This window comes from Astatotilapia calliptera, chromosome 7 (assembly GCF_964374335.1).
Source record: "Astatotilapia calliptera chromosome 7, fAstCal68.1, whole genome shotgun sequence".
Taxonomy (NCBI): Eukaryota; Metazoa; Chordata; class Actinopteri; order Cichliformes; family Cichlidae; genus Astatotilapia; species Astatotilapia calliptera.
This window is the reverse complement of record NC_137428.1, coordinates 58886260-58912670: the sequence shown is the minus strand read 5'-3', so window position 1 is coordinate 58912670 and position 26411 is coordinate 58886260. Positions and strand designations below refer to the sequence as shown.

The following is a 26411-nucleotide window of genomic DNA, read 5'->3' as shown; positions in this document are numbered from 1 at the left end:
CAAGGCTGATAATTCCCAGGCATAGCGGGCAATAACCCAGATGTTAGGATGTAATATCACAGCTGTGGATGGACAGTGCTGAGACACCAGCCAAATGGACCTGGGTCTGAGCTCATCATGCTTGTCCCCATGCTGTCCCACCATATGGAAGCAATCGCACAGCCCTTTTAAGACCAGGAATAGATTCTCTTTAGGGGCCACTTACAGTTAAGTGGAATTGTTTTATTGGCCGCTGAGATAGAAATGTGTCCAAGATAAACACTTGGGATGACTTGGCTGAGGCCTGTTTTATATCGCTCCTCCACTCCCTCTGTTCCTCTTCTTTTGAAGGGCCTGATATTTATAGGGCTGTGCCTGTGGTATTCCATGTTAATTCAGGTCCCCGAGATGTGCTTTGATCCCCTCCGGATTGGGTGGCAATGTGGGTTGCGACCCCGTAGCTATTGAGGAGGGGCCGGAGTGGCAGGGGAGTTGCAGTGGGGCTGTTTGAAGCGCCGTCGCCGGGGCAGCCGAAGGAGCCGGGCAATCAAAGAAGCGAGAGCAGATTACGCTCCTTCGCTTTAATTACAGTCAGCCCTACACAACCTCTGTGCTGTTTGTTTTTACAGCCCTGGCCTATCACCGCACAGCCTCACGGGAACTCTAACATGGAAACATATCAAGGTCTCTCGTTCTCTCTCACACTTGCTCTGTGACACACGGCGGGAGAAGTGGATTATTTGCTGCTCTTGAAGGCTTATTGAAAGCACAGTACCCTGGTCAGTTTGATATCTTCACCTGAGCAGAAAAACACTCGTTACTTTGCTGGCTGAATTCAAAGTGGATACATTTGCTAACATGCAATAAAACTCTGATGCTGGCTATACATGCTGCATGTATGCATAATTTGCTGATGAGAGAGAGAGAGAGCTGTGTGGTTTGCATCATTACTCACTGCTGCCTGCTGTCTCTGGTGCAGTATGCCAAGTGTCCTGCCTCCCCACACTCAGTCTGGGAGCCAGTGATGAGTGGGACTGTCACAGCCAGGGACATCTGGCTGCTCGCTGACGTCCCTCTCTTCCTCTCGTTCCAGGAGCCGCCATGGTGTGGCTCGCCTGTCAGTAGAGATGTGCTAATGTGCACCAACAGAGATGCACTGTATAATGTAAACCTTTGTCCTACTTTTGTGCACTCTGTGAACATGATGAGATGCCAGGCTGAGGCGGGAGCAGGTAAAAGGGAAGCGATCTCACAAAGCTTGCGCGCATGTTGCGTTGAGGAAAAAAAAAGAAAAGAGAAAAAGATCTAACTATCTGTGTGCATCTTTGCCCCGCAGCAGAACCAGGCCACGCCGGCTCAGCGCTCGGCTGAAACACAGAAGAATCAGCTGAGGAACCAGATGTGGACCGGGGTGCTCTGTATCACCTTGGTGGAGGGACAGGACATGCCGCAGTGTGGCCAGGGTGACATTTACGTCCGCTTTCGCCTCGGTGATCAGAAGTACAAGAGCAAGGTTGGACTGGTCTCATTAAAAGTCGCTCTCTTTTTGCAATTCTCCTACACTCCCTTTACTCGTGCTCCTCTGTCTTTTTAATGTCTGCTCTTTAGACTTTAACTTTCTTCCTAGGCCCACTCTCTTACTTCCCCGCTTTTCTCTCCCAGCAGGCGCCTGCCACTGACTCACCTCCACCTTGGCTCACTGGGCCATGGCAGAGGCAGCTCATTAGACTGGGCAAGGCTGCCACTCACTTCTAACTGTGCTTCGAGTGCCGGGCTTCATTGCCTTCATTTGCATACCCAGCATGCCCTGTTCATCTACCTGTACTTGTTGGCCTCCCCCCTGATGATTCCATGGTGCACTTGTCTCATGTTGTCGTGTCATTTCTTTGTAAACCTCTCTGCTTTCCTCTCTGCTTGTTTGTTTGTTGAACAAAGCTGATTCTAATTGGAAGCTGTCAGTGTTTACAATCCCACAGTGGCTACTGAGGTGTACACATACAAGCACACACAAATAGATACACATACGCGCAACATACCTCTCTTTCTCCTCTCCTGCCTCTTTCTGGTAGGACTGAGTGAGGACTTAATCCAGCCGTCATGCAGGAGCTGCTCAGTCTGATAATGCATTAAACCTGACATTGCGTCAAAGTGTTTGTGCGCGCTCGTGTATGTGTGTGTGTTTCTGTGTTACTGTATGTGCTGAAGCCGCATCTTTTCTGCCCTTAGAACCTTTGCATTCAGCCAAATCCCCAGTGGAGAGAGCAGTTTGACTTCAATCAGTTTGAAGATAACCAGGAACCTCTACAGGTGGAGATGTGCTCAAAGAGAGGGAGGAAGAGTGAAGAATCATGGGGGATGTGAGTATTCCCTGGTTCGTAAAGTTACATTTGCCCACACACTCGCTCACCCGAGGAACTCACACTCCTTACAAATTGTTTCAATTGAGCGAATCTCCTTTTTTGTGCGCCAGGCTTGAGGTTGACGTGTCAACACTTACGGTTAATGAGAAGCAACTCTACTCCTATATGCTGAACCCAGGAAAAGGCAGAGTGGTGTTTCTGATCACCCTGAGATCCGTCTGGGGGGTCTCCATCTCTGACATCGAAAATGCTACCTTGTCAAAACCTGATGAGAAAGACGAAGTGGTGGAGAAATTTGTACGTTTTTCCTTTTGTACCTGTATAATGTTAAAAAGAAAAACAGGACAATAGTAGTCATGCACATAACACCAACCGGTTCAGTAATGAGTTCAAGTTTGGGATGTAGATGGGATTGCTTAAGATGAATATATGATGTAATATATGTATAGCAGTATCACACTGAATAATTATGCCTTCTTTGTTTAACATTTTTCAATTTCATCTTTCCAGAGCTTAAAAAACTCGCACAACTGCATGAGAGATATTGGCATCCTTCAGGTTGGCGTAATCAGGGCAAATGATCTCCCTGCTACAGACATTAATGGTATTCAGCTACTCCAGATCATCTTTTTTTAATTTTCAGATTCATTTCTTAGATAAGAATAGAATAGCCCTTTATTGCCATTGAACATGTGCAATGAAATTGTGGATACATCACATTGTTGCTGTTTTGCAGGAAAAAGCAACGCCCTGTGCGTTATAGAGCTGGGGAACTCTAAACTTCAAACTCACACAGTCTATAAGAATGTAAATCCAGAGTGGAAAAAATCCTTTACATTGTAAGTAATACAAGTAGGGAAAAAAGCAAATCTGTAGCAAATTTTTGGGATATATAATTTAATATTGATCACATTTGAATTACTCATTCGCAGCCCGATTAAGGACATCACCGATGTGGTCGAGTTGACAGTCTTTGATGAAAATGGAGACAAAGCCCCAAACTTTTTGGGGACGGTGGCCATTCCTTTACTTACTGTAAGTCTGCTGAGTTTATAAATATCTGTTTAAAAAAAGTAGCAAATCACTTTTATGTGTACGTATGTATTTTGAATTTCCCAAAGGTTAAGAATGGCCAGGAGATAACTCTGTTACTGAAGAAAGAAAAACTGGGAAGTGCGTCTAAAGGAAGCATCACTCTGGTGCTGGAGGTTATCTACAACAAAGTAAAGATCAAATCAACTTGGTCAAAAATTGTTAATGTTGATAATAGCCTGTATTATATGTTGTGAAAAGTCTTAACGAACGGAAGCATTCGTTTGTTTTCTTTGTTTGCCTCAGGTGGGAGCTAGTGTCAAATCCTTCCAGCCCAAGGAGGCAAAATTAACAGAGGAAACCATCAAGTTCAACAAAAAGGTGATTTCGATTGGTTTTTGCAAGATTTTGCAAAAGAAACTAAAAGCTTACAATAAAGTCTCCTCCTCACAATGTCCTAAAAAAGTGGCCACTAAAAATCTACACATAGGTCGTAGTTCAGATTGTTCTACTCAACCTAATTAGTTTTATTGGGTTTGGCTTCAACGTGGCAAATAAGGGATTGTAAAGCCGATCCAAGCTCATTGCAAAGTCATAAACATTTTGTCCAGTATCAAAATGATACTAACTGGTGTTTTCTTCCAATTATTTCCCATTAGGTTCTTGCCCAGAGTATATATCGGGTCCGCAAAATCAGCACAGCAGTTCTGTCCACGTTACAGTACATTAAAAGCTGTTTTCAGTGGGAGAGCACGCAACGGAGTCTAATAGCCTTTCTGGTAAGTCATTGCCTCATGTTAATGAACTCTCTTTAAGCCTAGGGGCGAACAAGTTTTGTCCCATTTCACTGCAGCCCAGTTTTAACTCTTTCATTTTATGTGAATTAGATGTTGAAGAGATTCTTTGGTTTAGCCATTTTCTCTCCCTGCTGGACTTTTTCCCATGAAAAACAATGGCTGCCTTCTGTTTTTATCCCATGTGCAATGTGATGGATGTGATTTATCCTTTAAATCAAACCCCACTTGGCTTTCCTTCACTTCTGATGACATTAGAGTGTATTTGAAGGTGTGGGGTTTGGGCGTTTGTACATCTGACTTCTTAGCAAAGCCTCCTAACCCAGGGGATGGTGTAAGGAGGATCACAGTCTCAGCTTCCTTGGGTAGAGTAGTGACAGTCTGCCTCTGAGATTTGAACCTTGTTTAAATGTCTCTGTTTAGCTGTTTTTAATGAGGGTATGTGATCTTAGGTCCTAAGCTTAAATAATCTTAAAGCACCCAGTGAATCCCCTGCAGTACAGCACATGTAATGTCATGATTAAGAGTGCACACTTACCATGAAAGCCCTGCCAGCGCTGTGTCAGGGTGAGGAAGCGGTCACAGACAGGGTGTGTGAAGAACTCTCCTTTCACCGCCTTTCTTCTGTCTGCTCTGTCTCAGGATGACATGCAATTCATACCTGGTGTATTCTATAAGCCCTTCTCACTGATCCTGAGGTGCAAATCCCCGCAGGCAATGGCCAGGCTCAGTGTATCACAGCCTTTAGAACAGCACGGCACATAGACAGGCAGACAGCGGACACACAGACAGGAAGGCAGAGAACAATGCAGCCAATTGTATAAGGAGAGTGGGAGGCAGGCTACTATCTGGGAAAGAAAGTTGGAGCACAGAAAGAGGAAGACAGTTCAGCGAGAGTGCGGGCGAGATAGCGAGAGACTTGGAGGCAGACGGGCAGGCATGGATATGGGCAGGAGAGCAGGAGGATAGGCAGGCTGACAGGTGACAGGTCAGCGGGATGGGGCCATCTTCTTCCACCTATAATTAGATCCTCCGCAGGCAATGGGAGTGCGAGGTGGTACACTCTAATCTTTCATTTCCACTTCTACTCCACCTGCTGTTTAAGAGTTCAGCAGATTTTAAAATTGAGGAAAGAGGCTCGCGCTCACTTTTCTCATGGTGACTGTCATTGTTACGGCAGTGTAGCCCCCCCACCCCGTCGTCAGCTGTGTATAATCTGTTCGCTGTCGGTGAAAATGATAATTCTTGCAATTCTTATCCTTTTATTTGAAACAACTGGCACGTTTTCAGACACTGATACCAGCGTGCAAAAAGCAGACAGTAACACACCAGTCAGAGTACGCCTGTGCCCGTGAAGAGGTGCGCTTCAAATAGTCTAAGTGTCGAAGGTCGACGGCGAGAGTTGCCCAAAGAGAGCGAAACTGCCATTGTTATTCATCACCCACTAATCAGCAGACTGAGAGTACAGCGAGTGAAAAGCTCTTTTTTTCCCCCCCTTTTCAGTGATTTATTATAGTTTCAACAGGCACAATGAAACATGCAAATCACAATACTGTAAATACTGCAACAGGAAAAAAAACTCCTCCTGCTACCGCCTCACTGTCAACGAGGCCAACCGCAAGGTCCTGACTGACTGTCATTACAAGCCTGGTGCCATGCCACCATCCTCGTCTCGTGCCCCTGCCCACTCCAAGGGCGCTCACCGTACAGTCACTTCTCCTCCTCCAAGTCATCGTTTCCAATTAAGTTACTGTTTGGAGCTGTCTAAAGCAGCATGCCACCATGTGCTTTAATGAAAGCAGCTCCCACTCCTATCTTTATATCTTTAGGCAGTGGTAATAAGGTAACTGATTCAGACATTGACAGATGGCCTCTGCTTGCCTCTCAGATGTGCATAATTATACCACTAGTGTCTGCTCTTTTCCACAGTGGCAGGCAGCGCAGGGCTTCTCAGGGTATAGCAGTTGGAAACACTGCAGCGGTGGGTCTAGCTATAATATACATTACAATACATTATTTATCATGCAGGCAGACCAGTCCTACCCTTTTACACTATATACATCCTGTAATGCATTACCACAGCTGTGGTTTTTACTGGGACTGCGGGATGCTCACGTAGTGCTTTACCAGGAATACTTAGCTATTATATCACTCAGTCCCACAGGCCAATTTTCTGACCTCTACACAGCACGTAGTCTACGCTGCTACCCTGTTTATGTAGATTTTATAACTGGATTATGAAGAGGTTGTTGGTTTAGGGTGTGCAAGGTACTCAAATTTTGCAGAGATCAGTGAACTGGTTCCAAAGACTGAATAAGCAAGTTGTGTGTGTATATATATATATATATATATATATATATATATATATATACACATATATATATATATATATATATATATATATATATATATTTATATATCTCAATTTGATTTCCCCCGTGGGTAGCAATCAGAAAGCTGCACATTGACTTATTTGGCTGGGCGACTAACGAGTGTTTTTGTGGGAGAGGAGACTCCGTAAGGAATGGAAAGACTTGCAGTGTTGTTACAGTTTGTGAACGCGGGGCGGTCGCTTGTTTTGACTGTGCAAACTCATCAGCAGAGTCCATACTTTTTGAAGTTACCTTCAGTTTTCCACCAGTGGGTTGCAGTTTTAAAATAGTCTCTCTAATTAGGTAATGCAATTTAAGAAAGGAAAAAGAAAAACAAGAAAAAGGGGAGAAAAATCTTTGTCGTGCATTTAAACAAAGTTTTGGCAAATCCTCATAAACATTTTCATCAGTAAGTGGAAATACAAACATGAAATTTGGATTTTTTTTCCTCCCTTCTTCTTGTTTATGCTACAGTAATGAGCTGAGGATCTGGGCTTTTAAAGAGTTTGACAACAGCATGTTCCTTTCTCTGAGAGAGAGGGAAATTTGACAGCTAAAATCTTCATAAAATAACTGCCTTTAGATGTGCTTTTCACTAAGACTGAGCGAGATGAATGTGCTATACATCAGCAGCGACTGCAGAGGGGTCACCCAGAGTTCTTTGCTGCACGCAAGGATACCACCTGTAGATGGAGCTACAGCACTGCTAGAAACATCAGCGGAGGCGCTGGAGAGATCAGATCACTAACTTTTTCCCAACAGGAGCCATTCGTGGGAACAACTTGGAGTGAAATCTTCCATTCTGTGCATTAAACCAAAAGACACAAGTTTCTTCCAGGAAAAAAAGAAGAAGAAAAAGATGAAAAAGAAAGAAAGAAATGAGCGCGTATTAACAAGCCAAATTAATCTGGAGTTTAAAGTTGAGAACAATTTTGATTTAGATGAAATGGTTGAAAGGTAAAAAAAGGAGGGGGATCATTTACACTTGAAAGCTTATTTTGAGCTTTGCTGTCATTAGACCGTTTTAAGTATTTAAGTAGAATTAATATTTTAACATATGAGGTACCTCATCTGTCAGGACTAACTAGAAAGAAACCTGTAAACCTTTCGTGAGTATTTGAACCATTTTCTTTTCGACATTGCCAGGTAACAACTGCTTTAGACATCATTTGACGGCCTGTGAAATGCTGATTGCCTCACATCACACACTGTAAAGATGGCATTTGATGAATGTTTGATGCGGTGCAGCTGTAAACACACTTGGCAGCTGCAGCGGGCGCTCTTTTTTTTTTTTTTTTTTTTTGTGGGCTGATAGAATCATCGTCGTCCCAGATGAGGGCAGGACGGGGTCAGATCTGGCTCCAGAGGTCTCAGGAGACCACCTGTGTAGAGCAACAGCAGTCAGAGCCATTAACCAGAACACCAGCCTGGCCAAGATGAAGGCCACAATCAGAGTTGTCATAATTGTTCTTGTTAACACCGTCCCTGAATATGAGATGCTCTGTGAGTCTTGGATGTGCTCTTTTGTGGTTTACTGCATTGCGGCGTGCCTGGGCTTTTTGCGAGAAAAGCAAGAGGTCCGCGTGCGCCTGTGAATCGTCTCCTTGTTTCTGCTTTACATCTGTTTTCTCTCTGTTTGAAAAAGTTGGAGGCCTTAAAGGAGTGGTTTTTTTCAGTCTCATGAGGGTTACACTCTCCATCTCTGTGGCTGTGGGAGTTCTCACAGGCTGTGCAGTGGGAATGTGTCTAGAAGGGAGAAAAAAAATGATGGCAGCGATGGCGGTGTGTGTTCATGGTGTTTTAGCCCGAGATCTATTAATTATTAAATGATAGTCTGTGACTACTTGCAAACTGCTCAGCAGTGCCTCCTGATTTAACACGCTATTATTATTTATCTGCCCTCAAATAGCAGTTTTCTGCTGACAGCTCTTGAGGCCGGCTGAATTCAGTGTGTAACCTTGGAACATGTCACGTTATTAGTGGGATTAATAAGCTTTCTGTGCTAACGTTCACGTCATTAGGGCTGCGAATGTTTTATGTTTTAGGACATTCAAAGTTGCCGGCGCTCGTGAATTAACTGAAACCACTGCCGATCATTACAGTTAGAAAACAGCATGAATTCACTTGAAAGTTTTACTAAGTAGTTACGGTATTATGAGAAGGCAAGATTTTGTCAGTGCATCTGTTGCGCTTTGTTGTTTTATATTATGCATGTTTTCAGCCTAGTTGAAGTATGCTCTGCATTTGACCCCATTGTCTGCGCCGTATCATCACCACCTTCCCACTCACAGAGGACACCTCTCCCTGTGCAGCTGAGGTAGCGACCTGTCCACCCCTGTGTGTGGCTGTTTCGGGGCTGGTCTTGGCCCCGACGTGAGCTGAGCTGACAGGGAGAAAGAGTCGGTGCCACTGCCACCCAACCCCCCCCCACCACACACACACACACACACACACACACACACACCTCCTCAGGGGAGAAGGGTTGCATGGCAGATCTGTCACCCGGGAGGTCGCTCAGTGTTAACGCTCCCGACACGGATTAAACACTAGTGGCCAGTGCCGGAGTGCGGGGTCAGCGTAGCCACTACTGACAGGCACCACGGGGCCCCCGCTGACTGCCCCGCTCCAGCCTGTACTGGCGCTACTCTGGCCCTGGCATGTGTCAGACAGGCAGGGAGACAACGGCCAGAAATGTCCCCGTGTGCAAATGCTAATGCCTCGCATTGCACAGCTGCTCTTCATAAGTGCTTTGATGAAGAGCTATCACTATTGCATTGTACCGCGCAGGCAGACTTACAGGCTTATCATTCAATGCTAATCATTTGGGTCTGACTTTGAAAAAGTACTGCACACAGATTTGATGTCAGTTGCGCTGTATAACACTATATTTAGGTTTTGAGCTTTCCTAAGAAATGTAATTGTTTTTATTTACTTGGACATTTATAATTAAAATTGGTACCTTTGTACTATTTATACCCTATCCTGAAGAAAAATGAATATTAATTTTAAATAATATAAAAAAAAAAAAACAGTCAGTTTTGTTTCTTTAGGTATGTAAAATAATGTTAGTATATACTTATTTAAAAATTTTGTTCCTAATTGTGTCACACTTTGCAACTCCCACAAATGATTTCACTCTGCTTAAGAGGAACATGATTTTTTTCCCCACCGTATCGCTCCCTGTTTCAAAGGTAGCCCCTTTTACGCTCACTGTCTCTCTCTTTCCCTCCCCTCAGTCGATAAGACTTGAGCTGAGGGTATGTGAAATATTTATTCAGCGTTAGCTCAGAGCACTATGGCTGCCCACACACTCTACCTGCCCTGAAGAGAAATCTTATCTGTGCTTCCTCTGCCTCCGACACCCCCTGAAAGCCTGTCCCCACACTGGCCCGAGCTCAACACAAATTACATGTCTCATTGCTCTGCATTTACAGCTACTTTAAAGCCTGCCGCGCCTGTCCCCCACATAAGCCCTCTCATCCAGACTCTGTTTCAGCTCAGCTGAAAACAAAAAAACAGGACTCGCATGAGCTGAGTTGCTACTTATGCCTTTGATTCATTATTTTTATTTTTGTTTGTTTGGGGTTTTTTGTATTGTAATTGAGGTCTTTCAGATTCATTTTACTGCCCTTGATTTCACCCATAAGAGGAAAATTTTAGTCACAATAAAAATTATTCAAGGTTTTGTAAAAGTTCCTAAGATTTTTTTTCATGACTTAATTTTATGATTTTACTATTTGTAGCGTTCATATTTTGCCATTAATCACATATATCAATTATGTCCTTTTTGGTATCTCTCTGCCACACACACACACACACACACACACACACACACACACACACACACACACACACACACACACACACACACACACATAGAGACTACCACACACATTCAGACACAAACCCTGCAGCCTATAGTCCGTCTTAAACTCTTTCACTGTATGTTCACGTAATCTGGCATCCGTCCACAGCCCCCATGACTGACCCTCATAATGCTGGCTGGCGCTCTTCTCGCTTTGTTTAGCTTTCCAAGTGGAGTGCAACTGAAGAGAAATAGTGAAGATAGAGCCAAGATTAAATCTTTTGTGTTTTTGCTTGGTGCATAGTTTAAAAATAAGGGTATTTTTGAAATGTACCACACTGAGGGGAGGGGGGAAAAGCAGCTTTTATTTATTTTTTATTTTTTTAAACAGAAACAATAAGGATTTTGTGAAGGCCCTGGTGCTGTGACATTACACTTATTTGGATTATCAACAGTTTTATTTATCTTATACTGATATCAGGCCTATATTTATAGTCTGTCTGCATGAACAGAGCATTTGGCAGCCTGGTAGTCTGGCGGTGTGTCTGCCAGTCAGTGGTTTAGGTTGGTAGATCGGGCCACCCCCTGTTAATCAATTTACAGTGATAGAAACTTATATAGAAGGTGTCTTTGTCCCTTTGTTCTTGCTACAGTCCCTTCTCCCTCTCCAGGGAGAGTGTGGGTGGTGGAAGCTACCCGTGCTTGCTCAGCTTTAAGTTATTTTATTCACACTTTTAATCGCTGAGTGCTTTATTATTAGGTGCTGGATTCTGCTGGCCAGGGGATCTGCATGAGAAGGCGCAGAATGCATTTAGTGGAATCATATTAATGGCACTATAAAACAAATCTGTCAGGCTGTTCTTAACCCTCCTGGCAGAATTGCTCTGCCCAGGGTTGCCCCCTTCTCCAAGCGCTTACAGGTGGCTAAGGAGAGTGCATCTCCATCATCTACTCCACCGTGTGCTAATAGTTTTATTAATTCATTCTTTTTTTTCTCCCTAGGCACCATGTGCATAATCATACAGACATTTTTCAGCTAAATGGTGTTTGTCAAGGGAGGTTTCCTGCATTAGAGACACTCCTTCCAGACATACATACCAACACTTGTTCAATTACAAGTCGCTCGTTATCCAATTTTGCTGTGGGTAAACCGCAATGCCCAGGTATATCATTAATTATTACTACTCTGGCTTTCATTTGCTGCTTTGTGTCCTTTTTGGTGAAATAAATCACCGTTTAAGTATTTGTGCAACATATTAGCAATGTCATGCTGACAAAAAGACGATTAAAATATGCGGCTGGGCTCGGAAATGGAGCTGAACGCAATTAAAAACGAGATTATTTTCCTACAAATTTACACTTACTTTTGAAAGGCTGCACTTTGTCCAATATGTCCTTTAATCACTCAGCTGCTTGCTAATAAAACATAAACCACTTAAGTGGGGAATTAGCTCCGTCTCCATTTCACAGAAACTCTGTAGAATGTGCGGAGACAGGGGGAAGGAATAGCCCTGCCTCCTCTCATTACTGCGGAATATCTGACGGCCAAGTCTCAGTGTGCACACCTGAGTGAAGGAATCTGAGCGCCTCTCCCAGATGTTTCTCTCCGTCGTTTTTATTAGTGTTAAAAAAGCATGTAAATCCTGAACACATGGGTTGACATACCATGAGGGAGGAATTGAGAAGATATTTCTGACAGTTTTGGTTTATACCCTCATTTAAGCACTCAGTTTAGACACAAGGCATTGTATTTCTGTAGGCTTTTATCTTGTCCACTGAGCCAGAACGCTGTGAGAAGAAATTTGCATTAGTGGGCGATTATGAATACCTGTGACAGATTCTCTCTGCTGGCTCCCTGGGCGGAAATGAATTGGCTCCCTCTGTTGACTTGCACAGGAAGACAGAGACCAAGCAATTAGACTTTAGTGGTTAATGTAGAAGCTTTTGCAGGGAGGGCAAGGAGGTTCAACATTCCTGCTGGGCTTGTGTCAGTTTCCAGGCACACCCTCCCTTCCCCCCTTTTTTCTCTTTTCTTTTTTTTTTTAATGAAAATACTGGGAATATGACAAGCTACCTGTCCACCAGCCAGCAGAATTCCTCTGGGGTGAGGGGAGCATTTCTTTAGATTGCCTCATGGGAACTCAGGTGACAACACATGACGTAAGTTATTCATAACCGAGAGGAGATGTAGCGCAGCTATATCTGCACATCATGCATATTCATTGTTTACCTTTTTTTAAAATCATTTACCAGCTCTAGTTTGTTTTTGTGTACGTAATTCAAATGAGCTGTAACAATAACACATTGCTTATATTGTTCATTTTTTGCATCTTGGTGATCTTACTGCTTTCTGCACGGCACTTTGGCCCACTCACCCCTCCCACCCAGGTTGCATAGAGGGGATAATAAGCAGTACAGTAGCGAAGCCCAGGGCTCTTGGGCCACAGTGTTGTCGGCATTAGTCACGGTACACGTTTCCCTGGTGGCTGTTTGAACCTAGGCCTGGTGTGGCAATAGGTAGACTGCCCCCCAGAGCAACATGCACAGACTCCGCATGGTTGCTGTGACAGGAGCAGTCTGCTGTTTACAGGCCTGCTATTGGGGCCTGAAGGCCTCAGTGCTTCACATCCTGTCTCGAGCTTAACTCGAACATATTGTTCATACTCTAAGCAGCCTCCAGCTCTTTGAGCCTAGACTGCACACTGTGACCGTCGTGTGGGTTCAACATAGTAGTTACACTACGTTTGAAATGGACGTGAAAGCTAATGTAACTTTTGCAAAGGAAGCATTAATTACAGAAAAGGTATACGCAAAATTTCAGCACGCAAGATGAATTGTGGTAAATAAAAGTGGGCCATGTTGGGTGCACTGGCACGTATTCGCATTTTATTACATTTTAGGACATCTAATATAGCGTGTGGGGGACATTTAAAAGTTTTTTGATTTCATCCATGTCAACCTGCTGGTGTGATCCTCCTCAAACATTCCCGATCATTTCAGTTGGAGGCAGACTCATTAGGCTGTCACTAAATGGGTTTAAATACAGCCGTCCAATTAGTGCTCTGCTGTGAAATGCAGTGGGTGTTGTGCAACGTGCTTAGCACCACTCCTTTACAGAATTATGAGGGATTACTCATTCAGTGTGATCCATCTTATTTCTACCAGGGGTCTTGGCTTTTCTCAGTATCATTGCCACGGAGGGGGTAAATGTTGCAAATGCTTTTCTAGTTGCCATATGTGCTTCGTCAGAAAGCGTTCCTGTCTCTGAATCTAAGAGGATTTGATGTGGATGTTAAAAGGCAGCATATCATGCCTATCCATGTCAGACTTTCTGTTCAGCAGTAAGGCACTCTGCCAGCACAGTGCTATTTGTGTGTATACTGCAAATAGGATTTCATGATATTAAAAGTTGAATGTCTTTTACTTTCAAACTGCCAGGGGTAAAATCTGTTGCCACTGGCTGTAAATCTTACGAGCTTAGTACTGTAGCTGTCATCAAGAAATTTAGGACGTGATTAAAACCATTATATATTTTGTTCTGTGAAAAGGTTTGCTGAGATTTGAAAGCTGGGTGAGGGTACAGTGGTGTGTGCTGTGTGCTTTGCTTTATACTGTCATGTTCTCTCTCCTCAGATCTTCCTCTTGACAGTGTGGCACTGGGAAGTCTTCATGCTTCCCCTCTTCCTGCTTCTCCTCATAGGCTGGAACTACTTCCAGCTCTCAACAGGAAGGGCCAGCTACAACCAAGACCTGGTAAGCGATGAGGACTCGTAACTTCAGTATTTTCTTCAAATGCATGGTTTTACAGTGCAACAGTTTGTAACAAGTTAAATTGATAGTTCATCTCAAAGTCAATCACATTTTTTCTCTCTGCCCTCCACTGTGCTTCATCCATGTAGATTGTTTTGGTGTGAATTGCCCTGTTTTGGAGCTATCTCCTGTAAGCTGCCTTCTTTTTGGCACAAGATCCTCAAAGCAGAAGAACAAAATGTGACCTGGTTACTCAAAAACATTCCAAAAAGGATTCTTTGTGCTTATGTGGCAAAATTACATTTCAAAATTTACATTGAATTAAATCAGCTTTTTTTTTTTTGAGTGAAGATTCACAAACCTTGTTGTGAGCAGATTTTAAAACAGTAGCTATTTTCTTTCTACGATCTACATCTGCCAACCAAAAGAGTCAAGCAGCTAAAATTACATCGGAATGGGAGGGGACACTGTGTTTACATCCTGCTGTGCTGTCACCAGCACAAGCAACTCGCCAGGGGTAGACGGACTTTCTCATGTGAGTGATACGGTTGGTTTGTATAGTTTGGTAAGAGCGAAAACAGTTTCCACATTAAGCTAAGAACAATGTTTTTGGATTTTTTGAATGACCAGGTCCTGGTGTGCGGAAAGAGACATTGCTGCATAGTTCTTTATTTTATTTTTTGGTGCTTTGAGAGACTCGAGATAAGTGCCATCTGGTTTCATTCTACTCAGAAGAAGGCAGACTATCACTGAAATAATATTTGTGAATAAAGGAGGACTACAGCTGAGATAAATGTGTACATTTGTGTATATGTAAATTTTTTTAGGGGGGATTTGTCCCTTTAACCCAGCGGTGGAAGGAATTAATTTCCTTTGGTGCACATGGGGCATAAATACAGCAACATAAATCATTACTTTTTGAGCCACTCCCCAAAAAATATCTTCCCCAACACTACAGTCAGTTGTGGCAGCTTTCCACTGTATGCAGCTCATAGCTAGTAACATTAGTTTCTATGTTGTCTCCAAATACAAAACCTCAAGCAGCAAAAAGCCACTCAAATGAAGTGACTATGAATATGCGATGCAGCTTACAGACTGCTGATATTGTTTGTCCACATCTGTAGGTGGAAGACTGTAGGTCTTTCAACAGTGTTATCTTTTCTCTATCTAGTCTTATGGAAATTATTCTCGCCCTACACATGCTTGTGAAGGTTAATGCTGTTCACACTTCTGACTGCCCCCCAATTTCACTGTGTTGTAAGCCTTCTCACTGGCCAGCCAGGGGCCTGGCCTCCTCACGCACCCTCCCCAAAGCGAAATCTCTGTCCCAGTCATTGTGTTTATGGCTGCTGGCTCAAGATGCCATCCCTGGGCAATGTTAAAGCCCAGGATCAACCTCATATCCAGTGTGGAGCCTCTGTCACCCTCATGTGACCCTCTGGCCGGCAATGACACAACTCTGTGCCCAGGCAATGCCACAGCGCGCACCACAGAGGGGTCAGGGATGACTTGATATAAAGTGATCTAGGCAACAACATCCAAATTAAATGTGTTTTTTCTTTCCTTTTCTGTTTTTCTGTGTGCTTATGTTGTGAAGAAAAGAGATTGCTTTGGTGTGACAGTGCTCTTGTGAGGAAGGCCCTTTTTCACCTCTGCTTTTGTGTGAGGTCACCCCTGTGATGCAGTCTCTATGGAAACAAGCCTCTCCCAATAGGGGTGAATGTACTCAAAGAAAATTTCATTACTAGGTGTTTGTTAAAAATGCTCCAGTGCCCACATGTCCCATTCGTTGGAACTCACCCTCTACCCTTTATTTTCTCTTAGGTGAACATGACCATAGGTGACGACGAGGAGGAAGACGAGAAGGTATTTTATGTTGTCTCCTTCTTGCATTTTAAGGGATAACTTGTTCTGCTAGAATGCTATTTCCTCTCAGTTTCACTATGAATGTAAATACATATTTTAGCGCATGCTGTTTTAACATTTCACTGTGATTTTACACAACGGCTTGAGCAAAAATCCTTTAAATATTTTTTTCTGAATAACTAAGGTTAAATCAAACATGGCGATGCGTGCATGCTTGTGGCAGAGACAAACCCGATTCAACCAAATAGCTGTGATTCTTTTGCAAATTTCTTCTCAGGAAATATTCAGACAAAATAAAAAAGCCACACGGGTCCTAGTCAGTATTTTAGCATAGTCACAATGACAGCTCTCTGAAGCTCTTTTCCATATTTTCATGCATTCAAAGTCTGTGAAACAGTTGTAGCACAAAGCTCTTTGTTCTCTTCCTCTGGGCACTCAGTATCAATCCTGAATGCATTGCACAGAGTTTCTGCAGCACTCTACAAATCCAAACCGCATCATTAGGTAGATTTCGAGTCCGCTTTTGGGGACAAAATAAGTAGATTTTCTTATGTCATCCTTTTCTAAAGGGAGAAGTTACACTGAGTATGATCTTTTAGAACGGGATACAGTAACAAACACATACCACACCCCAAAAGGTTATCACTTATCTTCACTTTTCCTTTGTGAGAAATCATAAATAATAATGACATCGCTTGAAAAACAGAACAACAGGAAATCTTTAAGTAGCCTGAAAATTATACTTCCCACAGCAGATAATATTCAATTATACTCAACCCGCTGTTTTTTTAGTACAGAAGGGAAAAAAGTTAACAGGGATGTGTATTATTGCTTTATGGCAATGAAGTGTGGAACTAACGCAAAGCCTCCAAGCAATGACCCCTGTGCTGCGTGTCTAGGCCCAGGATTCATATCCATAATGTGCTCAATATATTCTGCTGTGATAACCAGGGGCTACAAAAAAAAAGCCAGCTTTGTTTAAAAACACAGGCACATCCTGCAAATCCTGTCTGAAAGGACGGGCTAATTCACAGATGAAACTCGTGTGATATGTCTGCACATACAAAGTGGAAAACCCACACTTCCTATCACAGCTACTAACAGGCAAACCGAGGCTTAAACAAACAGCGGCAACGCTGAGAGAATCCGGCATTTTATCCACATTGAACTGGGAACTGAATTGACCAAATCATCATTACATTACGAGGTCAGAAAAATCATTATTGGTTTCACCTTGAAACTTCAACACATAAGCGAGAAATGTCTCTTTTTTTCCTCCCACAAACTGCTTTGGTTTATGATTCTCTATATATACACCATGTGTTTGCAAACTCAGCCTTCACCTCTTAAAGCTTTTTGAAAGGTTTTTCCATGAGCCTTCTAAGCCCTTTCACACTCAGAGGAAATGAAATATCTCCTTTCATTTACTAATTAAGCAGTCACCCATGTTTGTTTTAAGCTGTCAGCTTTAATTTAAAGTGGCTTATTTGAAAGTCTTGTTATGGTCTTGCTGTCACTTGAATGCGATATCATGCAGTTAGATCAAGCAGTGTAGCTTTACACACCCTATCAAAGTCTTCTTTAAAAATATTTGGGGTTAAAGAGTGATCAGTGTTAAATTTGATGACTTCAAAGCCTCACTTTTTCCCCACAGTCTCTTTTCCCTCTGAGAAGGTTATGATTACCACTCAAATATGTTTTTATCTCCCCCTCTTTTTTCCCCCTTGAGGAAGGAAATATGTAAACCTCAGTCAGAGCGGCAAGAATGTGAAGGCATGACGTTAAAGAGAGACGAAAGGCAAGGCAGCATTACAGCAGGATAATACAGAACAGATTCCCTGCCTGTGAACAAATCTGTCCTCAGGGAAGGAGAGGGCTTACAAATTATGTGTGGCCAAAGTGACTTCCCTTTGGCCTTAGGTATCAATGGAGCACATAGACAATATTTAATCATAACATAAAGAAACAGAGAGGCAAAACAAGTCCATAGATCTCCAACAGAAACGAACAGGGAAGAGGAAACAGCCTGTACACCCCCGCGTCCAAGTCTGAGGTTGACTTGCTCGCAGAACCCAGCCCAGGGGAGTTGGTGGGGGGGGTGAGGAGGTGGTTGTGGGGGTGCTAGACTGGGCTGCGGGGTTACTCCATCACTCACCCGATAGTCCACATTCACCGCTGGGTCTCCTTGAGCACGCCAGCCAGACAGACTGCCCATGTCGTGATCTGTGATGTGCACGTCGTGCTGCATGTGGACCCAACATTACATTAAAGCCCTATCTCAGCAAATTGTTTGTTAGCTTGTTTCAGGAACGCAGGTGTTTTTTGTTTAGAGAGATTTTGTATCCATGTCAGGAAAAAAAAAAGAAAAAAAAAAGATTCAGTCTGAGAATTCAAATTTGGCACCGTTTATTCTAATTAAAATGATGCTAAATGAGCTTCTCCCCCCCCAGCTTTTGATAGCTCCACATGTCTGTGAGAGCATGTTTACCTTTGTGTGGGAGATCAAATTGGTTCTCCATTACGGCACCTTAAAAGGAAGCTTTTACAATTTTATCTGAAATGAGACTATGATTTCACACAGGTTTTCTAATCAGTAGACATTTAGGCCTCGTTTAGTCCATTCCCAGTTCAGCCATCCTTTCCCATTTAAGAGGGAGATCTTTTATTTATTTGTTTTCTTCGCGCTCAAGTACATGCTTAAAAGAGAAATGAACAAAGAATATCATCACATGATTAATGTAGGAAGGACTTCAGTTTTGGTCGCTAAGGAGATGGAGGATTTCAGGAATCTTAAAGCAGATGAATAATGATAATCACGAGAGCTCTGCCTCTTGATGCATACTTCAGAGCACATCTATTTGTCTGCTTTTTCTTTTAGAAATGAAAGCCAATATGGTTTTCTCTCTTTTTCTTTTTTCTTTTGGGGCCTAGATTTACCTTGCGTGCGTATCCGTTGTAGATAAATAATGCTTCGTATCTCATACTGTAATATATTTGAATTCCAAGTCATGTAATTGGGCTGCTTAAACAAGTTTAAATGGAAATAAGGAAAGGAATGCCTAACTGACGAGGCTCCATATCAAATGAGCTATCATTTGATGTGTGGCTGTCTAAGTCCTGCAGGAGCTTACCAACACGGTTCGTAATGGCTTTTAGCAAACTCTGAAGATGTTCCGCGCCTTCAAAATAAACTTGAAAGCGTCCCCAGTCAGCTCAACTAACACCTGATGTGGAGTAAAAGACACTCAGGATGGTTTCCTCTGTTTCCCGGTGCAGTGAGGGGGGAGAGCAAAAACGAAGCGTGCACACAGATAGTCGTCTTTCCTCATAATGAGACCGTGAGATGTTAATCTCACAGAAAGCATATTTGTGATAGTTTTTCCTTTTTTGGACAGTGCTAGGCCTTCAGTGTCTGTCCAGATCGGAGCCCAGTGGGGGAGGCTCCGCTAGTGTGGGAATTGCTCTCTTCCTGCGCCTTTCGTGGAGGAGAGTGGGCCCAGCAGTGGGGAGTCTCTCTGTGCTGGCAGACAGCGTGTTCCCAGGGGCTGCCTCATGAAGCTCTGATAAAGGCACTCTGTCTGCGCCCTGTCAATGGACACTGGCTGTTGCTTCAGCTGACTTGTAACACAAACATATAGACATCCTCAAGCCTCCTGTTAGGGTCCATTAGAGCAAGCCAACCACCCCCACCCCCAACACTCTCATCCCCCTTCTCACTCTCCCTCTCCCACACTTCTCTCTGTCATCATTCCTGTCATTATTTCCTCCTTTTGATGTGAGGCTCCTCAGCCCTCTTTAGCTTGTGTTACTCGTGTTATCTCTAGTCTACTTCTCTGCCCTGGAAGGCTTCACAGTTGCCATTATTTCCAAGTTTGATGCAATCACGTTTGCTTCATTTCAAGACAAACAGCCCAATCCGCTCTCGTTCTGACTTATTGCTTTTCCACCTTGTTTATTATCTCAATGCATAAAAGCAAATAGCGCGCTTTGCGTCGTGATGGTTGTGATAATATTCGTGCGTGGTGTTCTAAGCAGGTTGAAGTGTGTGTGTGTGTTTTTTGTTGTTTTTTTGAGAATGTTAGGATAGGCTAGGAAGCAAAACGTGTTCAGACTCGTCCTGTGCAGGTTCCTGGAATAAAATCGCTCCTAAGTTGTGAGGCCCCTGCACTTCTTGTCTAGGTCGTCTAGTCTGTCTGATTGCAGATGGCCATTTTCTGTACTTTTCATCTACCGGAGAGTCTTGATTGTGCTGCACTTGTGCAACAGCTCCATTGTGTGTGACGGACAAAAGCTGAAATCTCTCAGTGCTCTGAAGCTGTTATGTGGATGGCCGAGTCTGTCTCATCTTCAAAAGCATAGTCTGAAGATGTACAGTGTTTGCTCATTACGGGCCATTCAATAGATAAATCACACATAATAGCACAGCAGAGATAAACTGGTCTTTGTCTACTCTGCCCAACAATTGACATACAGTGTACCTCATCAGTGTCTGTGCATTTTTTTTGTTTCACTTTAGGAACCCGGAAAAAAGGGTTTGATTGATAAGATATATATGGTGCAGGAAGTAGTGCTGGCTGTCCAGAACGTTTTGGAGGAGATTGCAAACATCGGGGAGCGAGTTAAGAAGTAATATGACTATTTCATAATTACCTGCCAAATATCTGGATTTTATTATACATAATACATTTAAATTACTAACATTTTATTGTTGTAGTGTATATATAAAACTTAACTGGACATGTTATTCTTTTTACAGCATATTCAACTGGTCTGTCCCATTCTTGTCGTGCTTGGCCTGCTTGGTGCTGTTTGTGGCAGCAGCGCTATTGTATTTGATCCCACTACGATACATTGTACTGATATGGGGTAAGTACCACATGTGGAGAAAAATCGCAAGCATGTTTAATTCACAAAAGATACTTAATACCTTTTGTTATTTGATCCACTTATACATATATATAAAACCAAAAATATCTCTACAAATATTATAGAAAGAAATATATACCTATATCATCTTTGCAAAACACAACTTCTTTTAGTCTTCCTAACTGTTAATCCATGATTTAATGAAGTACACTAATTTAAGAACTATGCCATCTCAACACCTCTGCAAATGCACAGAGATCAGACAGCTGCAGAGGTTTGCTCTGCCCAGTGTGGGCTGATGTAGCAGAGCCCAGCAGAGGTATGACCGAGGGTTTGTGTGAAAACAAAGCAGAGGTAGAGTAGCAAGCTGTATATAATACATGATGTCCTTGGGCAGTCTGTAGGCTCCTGGTCTAGCCTCTCATTATCTGCTGTAGTCATAGAGAATAGACCGTCATCTCAGTGGTCAGGGAGATATGCTGCCCTTAACAGGCTCTCCTCCTCCAGCTGTAAGCCCACAACCACTGTACTTCCACACTGCCTTCAACACAATCAATACCAAAAAACCACCATATCAAACAAAAAACACAGTCTGAGACACTCCTCTGCCTTCCCAGTTAACCCCCATCTCTGTGGTTGCAAGGCAAGCCTTTCAAGTTTCTTGCACATATTTAAGTCCTTAGGTTCTTTGTCTGCATGCTGAGGTACAAGCAGTACTGAGCTGTGAATATAATGGTCCCATTACAAGACCCAAGAGATTTTTTTTCCCTCTGTGGTATGGAACTATTTGTAAAGTAAATATAGATGTGCACAAAAAGATCATATTGAAGCAAACAAAAGTGGAAAAAAGTTGTTATAACCGAGTACCTATAGTTCAAATTAAAGTAACTGCTAACACTTTGTAACTACTATTAATGAATAGTACATTTGTGGGTAATTAAATATTTTATTCTTAAATGAGATTCAGATGCTTTAGTAAGCTAAAGCTAAAGTTGTTACATAATCTTTCACTTGTTTATAAAATTACTAATGCCAATGGGTTAATAACTGATCTTTGAATCATCTTTATTGTGATTTTACAACAACCTGATGCATGCATGTTCAAAAACGTTATAACCGATTAATGAATGGTTAATAAATACTGTTTGAGTGACTGATAAACACTTGTCATTGATTAGTTAATGCACAATTTTACACCCATTAAATGTCAGACGTGCCTAGATCTGTGAAAAAACTTTTCTTCCCATAAAATTTTGACGCTATCTCCTTTAAACTTCCTGCTTTTTTTAAACTTTACTTCCTGGATATCCTGTTCTGATGTGTGCGTATGTGACACCATTACAGTCTTCAAACTTGCACACTGAGCAAATAGTAAATAGTAATTTATATGTCGAAGGGTAATACTGCTGTTTGGAAGTTGCGTCTCCTGGTATAATCCAGAGACCATTATTACCCTTTGTGGAAGAATCTACAGGGTTCAGTCGGGAAGATGTTTAGCATTTGTTTTTGAGAGTTCTACTATAACATCCTAGGATGTCAAAGGGGAGACCATTTGGCACTGAGGTTCTGAAAAGTGATTTGCGTCTACTGCTGATTCAAAATCGTTGTACACCACCTGCTCTACTGGTGATTTGATAAACTGGATGCAGCACACACTGCGAATGTGGTCAGGAGTCCTTCTAATAATTACAAATAAACTTTGTTAATAAAGGGTAAGATCATATTTGAATAATGTTCCTTATGTACAACTCATCCACTTAACACACTGTTTACTGCAACAGCGACACCCTTCTTGCACATGTTCTTTTTCAGCTATTACTTAAACAAGGTGGGGAAATTCTGCACTGATAGAGTTGCACAACTGTTTTTTTATTATAGGTGTTATTTACAGTACAAAACTATATAAAACTATAGAAACTTGTGTCCTGTACGACGGCTTTATTTAATAATGCATTCCTGTTTTCACAGGCATTAACAAATTTACCAAGAAGCTGCGCAACCCATATAGTATTGACAGTAATGAAATACTGGATTTCCTCAAGAGGGTGCCTTCAGATGTTCAAAAGGTAAGGTCCAATTTTACATACAGATATGGAGAGAATTCCCTGAAGATGTCCGCATTATTTGCTGTACCAGAATTCCCAAGTGTTGCAGAGATATATCCTCTGGCTTTGTTTGATTATTAATGGACACTCGCCTTTAAAGCGGGCCTGCCCCAATTATTCCACAGTGCAACTCCGTGTAGCTGCTGCATTGCCCGAATAAGGAGATGCTCAGATCTCTCCTCAGCCATATTGCAGAGGCCTTGTCCGTTATTAGCAATTTTGCACGGCTGATTGAAGCGCTGTGACATAAAAGCCAGTGATTGGCTGCATGCCGACAGAGAGGGCTCCTGACGTGTCTGGCTGTTGTGTCAGCAGAGAAACTCTGATGTGGCCCCAGTCACTTCAGGGTGGTAGAGTCAATTAATGTAGTTGCGAGCCCCAGTCGACTTGCTGGGTGCCATATGTGATTACATATTAGCCATGGCTGATATGTCATTTGCATTTACATCACAGAGCTGAGAGGAGCTGTCAGGGTGTTATAAGTGGCGCTGGGTGCTCGGCGCTCTCTGACTGAGGATTTTGCTTAGCCAGGAAATGAAGTGCCACACAATGCCTTTATCTCGCAGGTAACTCACCAGACAGAATAGAGCGAGAAATCCTGACAGTCTGGATCTGGCAAGGCACTCTCACCCTAGTCTGTTTCTCAGCTGCACCCTTGATGTCCTTCTGCAGCAAGCCATTGCTGACTTCTCTGTGATGTTGGAGGGAGCCTGTGTTGTTTGAGATTTGGCTGACTGAGTTGGCAAAACAAGGTGGTGAATACATTTTGATTCAGAATCCTTTGTATGTCTTTTTCCCCCATTGGGATACACTATTTGAGCTTTGAAATTGACTCATTTTCAAATCCCATAGAAACAATACTTTTTTTTCCCTGTTTTTTTTTTTTTTAGCCTGGATTAAAAGAGGAACTACATCTTGAAAATAGCCTCAGTCATAAAAAAAGGAAACAAAACACTCTTAAGATTAATCATAAGTACGTTCCATTATGCGCTGTGAAAAATAACCTTAACATCATATACACAGGAGACCCAAAAACAATAAACCACATATTGTTTTTTTTGTTGACTTAGAACTTCAATCCTCAGATAGGTGTGGACACAGAAGACCACAAAGGAGGAAAATTGACTCCTGTCTTTCTTGCAAATGTGACTTGGCAATTAGTGCTTGTGCACATCTACAAAGTCCGCCTCAAACGGGGACTTCTGACAACACAGTGTCTGTCTTGAAATAAGAAGCATCTGTCAGTTCTGAGGACAGTTTCATGTTCTGATGCAGGAGGCAGTCACTTTGTTCCCACATTCCATCTCCCATTCTAATAATGGAGAGCAGCTAATTAGCATAGAGTTCTTACCTTTATTCAACAGATTCACCGTATTGTTTGAGCTCAGCGAGCAAGCTTCAAAGCAAGTTTTCAAATTCCAACTTGTCTTTTCAGCTTACCCTATGATCGGCCCTCTTTGGCATATGATGGGAATTTTGGTGGTAATTTTAAAAAAGACAAAAATTAGCGTCCGAATAAACCCGATTCATATTTCGCAAGCACATGCGGGAATTTATGGATGAGAAAGTGTGTAACATGAGTTGAGTTCCTTGAGTTTAACACTACATATGTAGCCAGGAGAAAGAACAAGGTCTTAAGTTCAAATATCACATTTCAGGTCCAGTTTTAGCCCGGAGAAATTAAAGTCACTCAGAGGTTTGCAAAGTCATAAAGAAACTTATACATCAACTTGTGTTGGTAGCGCTCAGCTTAAACAACACTAAACACTTACAAAGTTTTCTTTAGGGGACATAACTTACACTGAGTGATTATGCAGCTCGCAACTCCCTCACTGGCCTGGCTGGCAGGTCATCTCAGCAGTTGATGTCTGTTTCTAATATTGTGATTGTGGTGCAGAATGAGGGGGGCGTTCACTGGTACAGAACCCTTGACTCTTCAAATCCTTCCTCCCTGTGATTAATCCCCTCTGCTCCTGTGTTTAAAAAATGATTCATTACAGGCGAGCCTGCCTCGCTTTCCCCTGCACCAGCTCTCCTCAGGGGAGCCATTACCGTGCGCTCCACTGAGCTCGGATTACCTGCCTCTGACCAAACTCCTGTTTGTTTTTACAGGTGCAGTACAGTGTGCTGAGAGCGCCCACCAGCCAGAACCAGGCGCGGAAGAAAAAGTAAGCTCCGCGGACACGCTGGATGAAAGGCTGGTCTCTTTCTAAATGTGGCATGATGCAATCCACCTGACAACAATGCTCCAGTGCCAGCAGAGCCCCTGACCCCGTGCACCCCATCATACCACCCTAACTCTGCTCCCTGCTGCTGAGGGGCAGCTAGCCGCTCTCTGGCTTGTGTGTTTGCCACCCCCCTGACAGGGGCTGTGAACTGCAGCCGCTAGGAGGGCAGCACATGGCGCTGTCAATCACAAGCTTGGAGGTAAAGAAAAAAGAGCATTGCGAGGCTCAGCCTTCATCTTTGGATATAATTTAGAAAGGAATGAAAAGCATCTGGGGCTTTTTTTCGACTTTGGTAAAACTGAGAAATTTGCCTTAAAGAAAAGAAAATACAAACTTAACAAACCACTGCAATGTTCTTTTTTTTCTTTATATGTTCATTTAACTAAAGGTCACATATATTTTAAATAACTGTGGTGAAATAATATTTTTTGTTTATATTTAAAATATTAAGGACAGAGTACTGAATTTATCTTTTTTGTGGTATAGATTTGCTTTATTTAACGTAATCCTACAAGCACTCCTAATTTTATCTCAGAAACAAATATAGTCATGAAATGTATTATTTCCAACTTGCTTGGCTTAAGTAAAGTTTTTGTGTTTCCTGTTAAATTCACGTGCAAGTTTTACCTCCTAGCATCGTGTCTGCATCATCAAATGGAGAATCTGCAAGAATCCTGAATAAAGAATCTTGATCAGTTTGAGTTCTTGTTTTTTTTTCAATAACTGCACTCTTGTGAGCATGGATTACACCACTTCTTTACTTGAATACACAGTAAACACATCTGATTACACAACACAGCCATTGAAACGGCGCTCACACACCGGCCACTGCTGCGCCTTGGTTACCAAGCTCACATCAAAGCTGTGTGGCTCCAGTGTGCTTCCTAATGTATTGCTTTGTTGCCTTCTCACAATAACAGGGTCCAGATGAGAGAGAAAGAGCTCATCTCACAGAGAGTACTCTCTCCATCCCCGGCACTTAGTGCTTTATATTTCCACTAAAATCACCTGGCCTATCTAATGGTTGCACACGTACACACACATATACACACACACACACGTACTCTGTTTTTCCATCTGTATTCCCGCAACAGTTTTTCAAAGTCAAGGGATATAGCGTATCATCTCTCAGTGTTCCCGCGCATATTAATTTTAAATACGCAAAATGATCGATTGGCATCTTTGATCATTTTTGATTGTGCAAAACAGTATTTCTTCTTATTTATGTTGCTCACATAAATGTTTCACAAAGTG

General features: G+C 42.6%; 1 protein-coding gene across 2 annotated transcripts in view; it reads left to right on the top strand.

Moving 5' to 3' along the window:
* The window catches only part of mctp2a (multiple C2 domains, transmembrane 2a), a 33580-nt gene extending 7722 nt beyond the window's left edge, over positions 1 to 25858 (top strand). Inside the window, exons 9-23 of one of the 2 annotated variants that reach the window (XM_026176010.2) lie at positions 1319 to 1492; positions 2206 to 2336; positions 2450 to 2636; positions 2850 to 2943; positions 3076 to 3178; positions 3272 to 3374; positions 3461 to 3562; positions 3678 to 3752; positions 4031 to 4150; positions 13976 to 14095; positions 15917 to 15958; positions 20475 to 20584; positions 20715 to 20824; positions 22793 to 22890; positions 25042 to 25858. In XM_026176010.2, the coding sequence (XP_026031795.2) occupies positions 1319 to 1492; positions 2206 to 2336; positions 2450 to 2636; positions 2850 to 2943; positions 3076 to 3178; positions 3272 to 3374; positions 3461 to 3562; positions 3678 to 3752; positions 4031 to 4150; positions 13976 to 14095; positions 15917 to 15958; positions 20475 to 20584; positions 20715 to 20824; positions 22793 to 22890; positions 25042 to 25101 (1629 nt within the window). In that variant the 3' untranslated portion in view covers positions 25102 to 25858. Of the gene's footprint in view, positions 1 to 1315; positions 1493 to 2205; positions 2337 to 2449; positions 2637 to 2849; positions 2944 to 3075; positions 3179 to 3271; positions 3375 to 3460; positions 3563 to 3677; positions 3753 to 4030; positions 4151 to 13975; positions 14096 to 15916; positions 15959 to 20474; positions 20585 to 20714; positions 20825 to 22792; positions 22891 to 25041 lie in introns of both variants that reach the window. The other variant, XM_026176007.2, reaches the window with a different exon arrangement.
* The last annotated feature ends 553 nt before the right edge of the window (positions 25859 to 26411 follow it).